Source organism: Sylvia atricapilla, chromosome 9, assembly GCF_009819655.1.
Source record: "Sylvia atricapilla isolate bSylAtr1 chromosome 9, bSylAtr1.pri, whole genome shotgun sequence".
In the NCBI taxonomy this organism is placed as follows: Eukaryota; Metazoa; Chordata; class Aves; order Passeriformes; family Sylviidae; genus Sylvia; species Sylvia atricapilla.
Window position 1 is genome coordinate 21,328,304 of NC_089148.1, and position 10,512 is coordinate 21,338,815.

The following is a 10,512-nucleotide window of genomic DNA, read 5'->3' on the forward strand; positions in this document are numbered from 1 at the left end:
TCTCTAATGAATACTCACAAAACTTGGCTATTGTTGCATTCACATGTGTCATCATACAGTGGGATAGTTACTGCTTTGCCATGTACCTTTTTTTCTCATTCATGAACATTACTAAGGTTACCTGCTTTGTGTCACTTGCTTGCTCTGATTTGGTATTCATAACTTCAGTTGCATGATAGCAGAGACCAGAAAGCACTAAGGGTAAAATTCTAAAGATCATCAACAATAGTTGGAAATAGTGGGAAAGGGAATTAATGAACAACTGGAAAGGTTTTAACTCCATTAAATCCTTAAGCATAAAAGAAAAGGACTTTTATTAGATGTTTAATTTCAACATATGGTTGAAACGTATAGATGTATGCTTCTAGAACTTTTCTTTTGGCAACTCTATGCCTGCCTTATGCAGCTGTGTTCCAATTTAGCAGGTAGGAGATGGAAGGTGAGGATAGATACCAAGTTTCTGGAAGTTGTATGCGCCAAGGAAAGAAAGGAGTTTGTGAACAGTATCTCTTCCAAGTCTCATTAACTGCTGTCAACAGCACTAGATAGCATGAGAGATGTAATTCAGTGCTTCTGGTGAAACTCTGGCAGTGTAGGTGGGCTTACTACTACTTTAGAGAGTACTGCTGGAACCAGGGAAAGCATGGAAAACCAAGGACAATTTCTCAGCAGTAACTAAGAGTTGTATGTGCCCTGTCTACACCACAAATTGCTGAGTTCTCAAATGAAAGTCTGGAGAATTGTTCTTTGAAACACAGGAAAGGAACTGTTAGTTTTTCAAGACATCAGATATAGTTCAGTCTTAGTTTCAGGTTGTCTTAATTAAGTTTTGGAGATAATGAGTCTTTAGAACAGGTTGCCATATAAATGTTAAAAAGCCTCCAAAACTTTAGAAAGGGAAAAAAAGTAATTGTTGTGTCTAATAGTGAAAATCTTAAAAAGTGAAATCTTTAAAAATGTGGTCTTAGCACTGTACCACGTGATCATGGAATGAGGATGGTGCTGCAACCTGACAAACAAGTGGAGTTCAAGGATGCTGTGCTGCTCTGCTGAGCACAAGGAACAATATGCCAGTCTGAAGCACAAGACTGTGCTGTGTTGTACAGGAGAAGTGAAGGCAGAAGGTGTCATTTCTCATGGAAAGGGAACTTTACCAAGTATTTCTCATGTCTGTGTCCAAAAACAGCTCTTGAGGGGTTTTACTGCTCATGTATTTTTTCAAGTCAAATCACTGTTTCTTCTACCACTAACTGCCCGGTCTGACAACACACCATTGCAGCTTAGCATTTTATGATCTATTTCATTGATTCAAAACACAGCACAGGAACTTCCTGTTTCATTACTTGAACAATGTGGTTTGCAGGCTTCCGGACAGGCCTGGGTGTCTCAGGAGCCTTATGAAATGGCAAACGAGCTTGGATTTGTTGTGTATTATTCAATTACCCCAAAAAATACTCCAGTATTTTGAGCTTTATTCTTGGGATCTTGAGTATGATTTTATAAATAATGCAAAAATATTACATATGAATAACTAGTAGTAATTTACATTATAAGATTCTTAATTGTGAGCTTGAGATTGTGATACTATTTCCTGTTGATGTTTGCTGCTGAAATAGACAGTTAAATATGTTAAATACTTTCTCTTAGAGTAGAGGTTGGTGTCTTTCTGATCTGATGACTGTAAATTTTAAGTTGATATTTACAGAGAATAAGAACAGAATTTGAACACTGCATGAGGAATAAATGAAAAAGCTGCGTTACTCAAACTTAACTTCCTGTTAAAGTAGCATCCTTGATCTTTAGCAGCATTCATAGGTATTCATAGCATTCTTCCTTCATTACAAAAAAACACAGACACAGGTTTAAACTTGATTTATTGAAAATCTCAGTTTTGCATAATTACTCAACATGTGCAAGTCTTAAAACACTTAATTCTGAATAAAAAGTCCATTAAGAAAAAAAATGTAATTTATATTCTCCTTTGTAAATTTTATACAGTCAAAAGCAATCTACTCTTCAGAATCCAAGTACAATGTTACTTAAATGCAAGTTTGAATGCCTAATCCTTCACCTATCATAAACATATTTCAGCTGCCAAAGTCAATGAACCTTTCTAGTTATTCCCTCTTTAATTTTCTATAGTGGACCTTGAATGAAGAGCAAATACAGTCAGAGCTCTTAGTTGCAAAACAAGAATTATTTCCAGATGAACTCTGCTGAGGATGGTTGCATTTTCCTTCTCCTTCTCTCACTGTAACGGGAGACACTGAGCTGCAGCAGTCCTGGTCTTTGATCAGAGCAGGCTGCAGCCAGTAGCAGGTTAAACTGGGACACCAAACGGTTTGGCCACTGATGTGGAGCTACAGAGAGGCACAGCAGAGCAGCTGGGGAACCCAATCCCTTAAGGTGCTCTTGAAAAACTTGGCAGAGGTTATCTCTTGGAATTCTAAGCTGAAATCTCGACTCTAGCAGCTTGGAGAGCGGAGGTAGACATCTTAGTCACAGCTTCCCACAGCTGGTTCAGCATTTTGCAGATGGTTTGGAGCTTCACACATGGTGATGCAAGCAAAGATAACAACGTGGTATAGTGCTACTGGGAGAGAGACAGGGAAATGGCAGGAAAGCATTGGTTGCTACTGTAGCTGAAAGAATTACTTTTTTTTAGACATTGTTCTTGTCACAGAAATAAGCTTTCTACTTCCAGGCAGTTTAGAATAGAAAGCAGCATATGGAAGTAAGATATACAAAACCTTAAAGGGGTACAGTCTTATTTTGGACACAGCTTTGCAGAAATGTGAAGTAGCTCAACAGCCTTTGGAGCCCTCTATAACAAGTTATGTAATAATAATACTTTTGCTTATAAAAACTACTTAAAAACATTATTGCTAGGTCCTCTTGTCTGAAGTTCTGTTTCTGTGTTCTTTAGCCCTTGCTAGCATCTGTTTAATTTGAACAATGTATTTTTTCAATGTACCTATTAACCCTGTTTTTATTCCTAAAACAATATTTAATCACAGAAAGTCTCAAAGTTGCAACTCTGCCATTCATACAGATGACCCCACAACAGACACAACACTACTACATATACTTTTTTAAAACACTTTTTAAAAAAGTGTTTTTAATAAAGTTTTTTAAAAACTCTCATGATGAAATGTAGCTAACATATTTGTACAAGAAATTCCAATGACTTGGCCCATTGTAAAAATTACAAACTTGAAACTACTAAAAAAAGTTAACTCTCATGCACTAGGGGTTTTGGCAAAAACTCTGTACCCTCACTACACTGTTAAAAGCCACTTCATCCAGCTACTATAAACTTCTGATTTGGTATTAGCTTTGCCTTAGTGATACTACATATCCAGTTGATCGTAAAACTCAAAGCCTGTACTTACTGCTCCTGTGATTTGTGCCTTATTCAGATGAACAGCGAGGTACAGAAACAAGGGTTATATGAAGAATATACTTAGACAGCTGAAAGACTTGGGAGGGTGAGCAAAAAGGGAAAGATGAGGTGAACAGCTTTGGTTTTATATGTCTATGTAAGTCACCTGACTGTTACATTAGTCATAGTTGTAATAGAGTAGAAAATAAGAGGGATTTTGAAACTACAATGTTTGTTTTGGCATACTATGACACCCCCTGCCTTTATTAAAAGGAAAAAACATGAGAAATTAATTTTTAAAAAATTATCCATTACATGAGGTTGCAGTAGCTAAGAATTTGCAAATCATACTTCAAAGTGTGCCTGTGTTTGTTTGTATCCCTGTAGTCACTTGTCTCATGTAACAGCCAAAGAGGAAAATAGGATTGTGCAGGTAGAGAACAGAAGGACTTATGAACAGGAATTGTACCTATTTTCTCCAACTGTTTTTCAAGAGTGCCTAAATTTCACACTGATGGTGCTTTTTTTAAAGTGCTGATATTGGTCATCTGTTATAAAAAGAGATCTTTTGTTTTTACATAGTTAGCCCAGTGTTTCTCCATGATGCCAAAGAACAAAAACTGAAGATTTTTAAAAACATGTAACTTTAAAGAAAAATGACATTAACTACCAATCTTGTAAACTTAGGCACATATAAGTTCACTCAGCATTTAACAGCAACTAAACCAATGTCTAAGTTACTACCTAAACTTTTATGTGAAAATTAAGCAAATGACAGTTATATTAACATTACTTTGCATATGCACCAGGTGTGCTATGCATAAGGTAGGCATTAACAGTCATTAACAAATCCTACAAGTATAAAAAAAGTTAGTAGCATTTGGAAAAATGGGAGAGCTTGGGAGAAGGCATTATGTTCATATTTAAAAAAAAACAAAAACCACCACAAAAAACCAACAGAAAACCCCCAAACACAAACAAGACCAGCACTATCACATCCAAAAAGCCCAACGTGAATTGAAAACCAGATTTTTACTGTCTGTTCAAAAGATTCTGAAAGGTCTTTATTTTCTTTACTGTGGTATACTGCTCCCCTCCTCTCCCATACCTGTTATATTGTTAGGATTGTAGTATGAACATTAATGAATATTAAGTTCTGCTTTTCCTCTTATCTTCAAAGAGGCTTTTCAACATGTAAACCTGAACAGCTGATACCACCACCATTACTCCCAAGTTGACCATGGACCAGAAGTTCACTCTGTCAAAGTTGCTTTCTTGTATGTTTCGGTCACGGGCCTCAAATGCTCTGAGCAGGGTCTGAATCTGGACACTTTTGCTTAATCTGGCTTTGACACTGTTGATGGATTCCTGGTAAGTAATGAAAGAATATTTTTAGAGAAAAATCACCTGAATTAAATGTATAGCTTGCAGCACATACAAAATTATTAACACTGTATTACCACCTGCAATTTAATTTCTTGACAAGTGAAGAGTTAATTTCATTTTAAAATATGCACATCATCAGTTTTCATTAATTTGTCTAGCCTGTTTATTGTGTATCACCCAAAAAGACTTCAGTTATGTAGCATTAGTGTTCTGTAGTGATTTTGTTTTTTCTCTTTTAGAGGTAGAGAGGTAAGAGAGAAATCAAACCTATTAGGACAAATAAAAATAGTCAATCTGTAGAACTAGTCTCAAAACAAATTATGTCGTGGCAAGTAAATGTAGAGCTTTTCTGCTGCATAATAAAATTAAGGAGATTTAAAATGGAAACTACCATCAGGGTAGTGGCAAAAGAAAAGTACAATAATGTGCACTCCTGTCTGCTTCTGGTGTTTCTGCTGTAGTTGCTATAAACTGCTGCTTCAGCTTTGATACAAAAGCAGAATTTGGACAATAAATCTTGAATAGGACAACTGGAGGCCCTAGAAAGGACGTAGTGTGTGACCCCAGAACTAGAGGAAGTACATGAAACTCCAGCCATGACAACAGCAGCTCAAGATTCACACCTTATTCTGCACTTTCTAAGTAAACATCTGGTGCTATGATCTGTTGAAGTTTCATCCACCACATAATAGATACTGACAACATAAGAGCTGATCTCATGAAGTGCTGAATTATGTTCTTGATATAATTATGGATGCTGAAGTAAATTTTAGTGAGAAGAGTAACATCTGCAGTGAGAGAAGGCTCTTAATTAAAAAAAAAAAATACAAATCCAAAACCATAAGGTTAAACCCAGAAGTAACATTTTCTCTGTTTCATATTTAACAAAAATATTTCAAAATAGTTATTCTGGGGAGCCAAATAATTTTATGATGATAAAGTTCATCGTTACACAATAAGGAAAATGAACACCACACAAGAGCTTTAAACATAAGACCTAATTCCCTATTTTTGCCAGAAAATATGTTCTCATTAAGGAATTAAACTACTAAGTGTTTGTTAGTCCTCACAGGGAAGGTAATACTTGGCTAAGTAAACAATGGGATCAAATACTAATCTTTACAAAAATTACCTACTCTGTAAGGTTTTCAAGGCTCTCAAAGATAAGTTCTACATTTCTTTTTCTTTTGGAAGAGATACCAGTATGGAAACGAGTATCTATCAAATCCATTCAAGTATTACTTGTGGTAAGTGTGAGTGAGATTTTCTTCAGAACTTCACACATAAGTTTTGCCTTTTTCTTGATTGCCAATTTTAAAGATCTGGTCAGATTTTCAGATTCTGTATTTAGTTTTATTATTATTTAAAAGTGTATCATATGCCTATAAAATATTTTAAATATTGTTTTGTTATTTAAAAAGCTGCATTGTTTATGGCAATAAATAATACATTGTAATTTTCTACCCAATGTATTCAGTAAGTGTGTGCAGAGGTTGGGGTTTTTGGGTTGGTTTTCTAAGATACCTATTGTCTGTAGCTATAATCAAACAATAGCTCATGCATCATACCAAGCATTAAGAGCAGTGGTACTGGAGCATTAAGCAATCCTTTCCTTCTAGAGTAATCTCACTATTTAATGATCATAAAGAGAATAACAGCTTTGACTCAGCAATAGTCTGAATCTCACATCAAACAGGCGGAGCATACAGTTTAAGCAAACATAACCACTCAATGTCTGCAAAGAGGAACCTGTAGGTTATACAAACTAACTCTCAATCTGTTTATTAGTTTGAAAAGATGTAATAAAATCTGGGGGCAAACCCCCTAATATAGTAATATATAATTTACTGAAGACAGGGAGAGTAAGCCATACTTCTGCAAAGAAATGATGAAGAGGCTAACACAGTACTTTATCTTTAAACATTGATAAAAATTCTGCAGTAATTCCAGTGACATGATTAGGATTCAATAACACTTTAATGCTCAAAGTATTAATTTCATTGCTGCTAGGGAAGAATGTTCCATTTTAGCAGTAGTAAGAAAGGAAGCTGAATTGGAAACCAAGTGACTGAGAGCCAGGCAGTTTCTTCTTGCTGAAGAAGGAACTATTCTAAAAAGATCTTCAAGTTTCTGTGTGTAAACAAGACATCCATGGTGCTAGACTTCCTGTATTAGTAAAAGCAATATATGGAACTGGAATACATTCCACGATGACACAACAGACCAAGGCAGAATGGCTACATAACACTGAGTTTTTTCCAAATGCTCTTACATTGAACAGAATGAAAGACCAAATACTGACCAGAATATCTTCCAATTTCATGTCTAGGAGATCTGTGCCTGTAACATACTTCTTCCAATCTTCCTCATCTTGACCATCTTCTCCCATATTGTCCAGGATCAATTCAAAGAAAATCACCTTTTCAGAAATGGTACTGAATGTGTTGTCAAAGCAGAACATGTAATCCCCATCTTCTGTTTCCACCCTGTGTATATAAGCAAAACACGATTAACTACACTTTCTGTGCTGGTTCTCCAAAAGTCAGTTTTTGTAAGCATACCTTTCCCTTTAAGATTGACAATCATGCACTTAGAAATAATGAAATCTTCTTTTTGTATAGAAATAAGAACTCTAAAGACCCCTTATAGATTACACAGTCACAGCAAAACAATCCCACTGACTCCAAAGGCTCAAAATGATAATGGCAGCTTGCTTTCATTTCTTTTCAGGGATTTTGATTCATTGCTAATCATTACCAAAAAATACACAATAAGTGGAATTCTTATGCTGTAGAGTAAAATTACAGCAAATATTACATATTTTGACAAAAGGACTGGAAAAATAGAGGGCTTCTGAGCTTCTTCTTTGTATGACTCACATGATCTTTTGATATTAGATATGGTGACCTTTTTCAACCTCATAATAATTATTTTTATCTACTGAACATTAATAGCTATCATTAAAACAAAAATACCCTTCATTTCATGTAAAAAAGCATTCAGTGTTTATAAAAAAAAAGGCATTCTCAAACTGCCCTATTAGAAAGTCTTTTGTACTAATAAGGAACAAAAAGTACTTAACCTTCTTTAGTTGTATTTGCTAAAGAAACCAGTAAAGTTCTTTATGTAACACTTCAGAGTTTGAAGATTTTAAACTTACGTATGAACTCCATCTGATTTTCTTTCATCAAAAACTAGAGTTTCACCTTTTGGGGACAGCAGATGAAAATCAACATCTAATCCTGCTCCATCCAGAACCTGTGAAACAAACAATAATAACCAACCTCTGACCAGTGGAATTCCTGTTTGCATTGTTGACAGCAACATTTTTAGGGAAGGTAAATGTCGTTAGGTAAGGGAACAGACAAATAAGGAATCTGAAAGATTACTCTGTCTGGATGAGCTGACACCGAATTAAATGGAAACATTTAAAAAATGGCTCAACCTAAAAGTATTTTAGCAATTTCAGAATATTAAACTAAATGTAATCTAAACCTGCCAGGCTGGGATTATATTAACCATTCCCTAATTGCTTTTAAGAATGTATGCAGTTTTATCAACAGGCAGGATTAGACAACTTGTAAAAATACCAACAACAGATGGCTAAATCTGGTATTTCTATGGCAGATGTCACTGATTGGTAAGTACCTGCACTACTCCCCTTTCAGTGGTAGAAATGGTTTAACAAGTCACTCTTCTGTATCTACATGTTACATATTTGTACACTATGTGCTGTCACCCCTAAAATCTCTTTGTTGGGTGAATTAACAGTATTGAACACAGGATCAAACCTCTTATGCCAATCAAAGCTGTACCCCAAGACCTTCTCACCTTTTGATGCAAATTTAAGGTCTGAATTCTGCCAGGGCATTCTTTTCCCAAAGGTAGGAGGAATTGAAGGCATTTAGCTTCCTAAGTTCTCAGGGAGTGTCTACACCATTACAAAACTGTGTAACACAGCTAGAGATGTATCACCACACCTATTGTGTTGCAGAAATTCTTTATAGGGAAGGTAGTAACTGCATAAGGGGGCGGAGAGGGATCATTTTTATGACATTACTTAAGTCCATGCTAGGGAAGATTTTGTTTGCTTGTTTTCCAGTAAGCTTTCTGAATATAGCAGTCTGCTAAAAATGACACCGAAGACTTACCAAAAAACCCCAACATAAATAGTGACATACTTTCAGGGCTATGCTCCAGTCTATAAACACCCAGAAAAGAACCTCTGTATTAGCATAGTATTTACCTTCTGTTTTTGGAGAATGCCCTGCATCTTATGTTAAATATTCCTATGCTTTAGCCACTAAAATTAAGTACAAAAGAAACTATTTGCAATAATAAACAGAGCTCCTTTTCTACATATTCAAATAGGCAGACAAATCATTACTGTTAACAGTAGTGCTAAAAAATTTATGCCTGAGTAGAAAAGTTACATATATAATGTTATACCCATTAGTCCTCATTAAAATAATGTTTTTACTTAGCTTATGATCAAACTAAAATCCTACTCTGCAGAATAAATTTCTGTTTGGCTTTGACAGGGCTCTAAACAAAGCCTGAACACTTCTCTTTCATTCTTGTTCAGTTCTGCATGTAACGGTATTAGAAATGAGAAAAACTCCACGAATTTCAGCTTCGTCTTTCAGTTGGGAAACGGGAAAACAGATAGAGGGGAAAAGAGACAGATCCTGGCCCGCTTCCAGGCACACTAATAGGGTGGGAGAATATTCAGTGCAGCTTCCCTGAATATATCTATTTTACTGAAAAACATCTTTGTTTTAAAGAGGAAGAATAGTCGGAGATCGAGATCTACCGCAGACATCTCTGGGAAACTCGACTCTTCTCAAGAAGGACACCAAAATCTTTATGACAGTCTGTTAAGTCGGGCTCTTTCTGTAAAACTTGCACCATTGAGATGAAAGGTGTTTAATATCAGCACAAAGATAGGCAAGTTCGGGCTCTCATCAGCACAACGTTCCTTGTACTTTACAGCTACAACACAAGGTCACCACCGTGAACTTTCTACATTCTGCCCTTTTAAAGGATGGCGACTTGAGCTCTCCTAAAGTAGAAACAAAAAACTCCCCTCAAACCACCAAAAGAAGGTATTAGAACAATTGAAAAGGCCGGTAAGTTAATGTTTAACTCCCGAACGCAGAACCTCTAACAGCGTGCAGTTCCAGCGTGGCTCTGCGGGCGCTGCCGAGGCCGGCAAGGTTCCGGGCAGGGCTGGGCTCCCGGCGGAGCCCCGCGGCCGCCGCTCGGGGCAGGGCACCGCGTCCCCCGGCAGGCGCTGCCCCTCAGGGCCGAGGCCGCGGCCTCAGGAAGGCAGGACGGAGCCGCCGGCAGCAGGGAGCCGCCGTCCAGGGGCACGGGCAGACGGCCCGGAGACGGCAGCGCCGCCGCCAGGGCGGGATGCGGGACCCCAGCTCCCCTCGGGACAGCCCGCGGGGAGCCGCCCCCTCCCGACCTGGTACTCGAGCTCCAGCGAGGCCTCCTTGCGCATGGGCTGGTAGAAGCACTCCTTGCGGCCGGCGGGCAGCGTGAACGTGAAGTCGCTGTCCAGGGAGGGGCTGAACTCGGCGGCGCCGGGCGGCGGCAGCAGTAGCAGCGCCAGGCACCCGAGCGGCACCAGGAACAGCCGCGGGCCCATCGCGGCACCGCCTCGGAGCGCGGAGCCCCCGCGCGCGCACGCACCGAGCCGCCGAGCGCCCCGGGGGGGCGGGGCCGGCATCGCCCCGCCC

The 10,512-nt window shown here is 38.2% G+C and overlaps 1 protein-coding gene across 1 annotated transcript; it reads right to left on the reverse strand.

Annotated features, from left to right (window-relative positions):
• Window positions 1-1,857: 1,857 nt before the first annotated feature.
• TMED5 (transmembrane p24 trafficking protein 5) lies at window positions 1,858-10,494 on the reverse strand. The gene is made up of 4 exons (XM_066325212.1): window positions 10,239-10,494; window positions 7,929-8,026; window positions 7,071-7,254; window positions 1,858-4,750 (listed from the first exon to the last, which is right to left on the reverse strand). The coding sequence occupies exons 1-4, from the start codon at window positions 10,419-10,421 to the stop codon at window positions 4,532-4,534; spliced, it is 684 nt and encodes a 227-aa protein (XP_066181309.1). The 5' UTR covers window positions 10,422-10,494; the 3' UTR covers window positions 1,858-4,531.
• Between the last annotated feature and the right edge of the window lie 18 nt (window positions 10,495-10,512).

What these genes read in the sequence shown, in the direction of transcription:
- TMED5 (XM_066325212.1), bottom strand. Translation starts at nt 10,421, where the DNA reads ATGGGCCCGCGGCTGTTCCTGGTGCCGCTCGGGTGCCTGGCGCTGCTA. An exon ending in CGCTGGAGCTCGAGTACCAG is followed by an intron (nt 8,027 to 10,238) that starts GTCGGGAGGGGG and finishes TTTGTTTCACAG; the next exon opens with GTTCTGGATGGAGCAGGATT. An exon ending in TGAAATTGGAAGATATTCTG is followed by an intron (nt 4,751 to 7,070) that starts GTCAGTATTTGG and finishes ATTACTTACCAG; the next exon opens with GAATCCATCAACAGTGTCAA.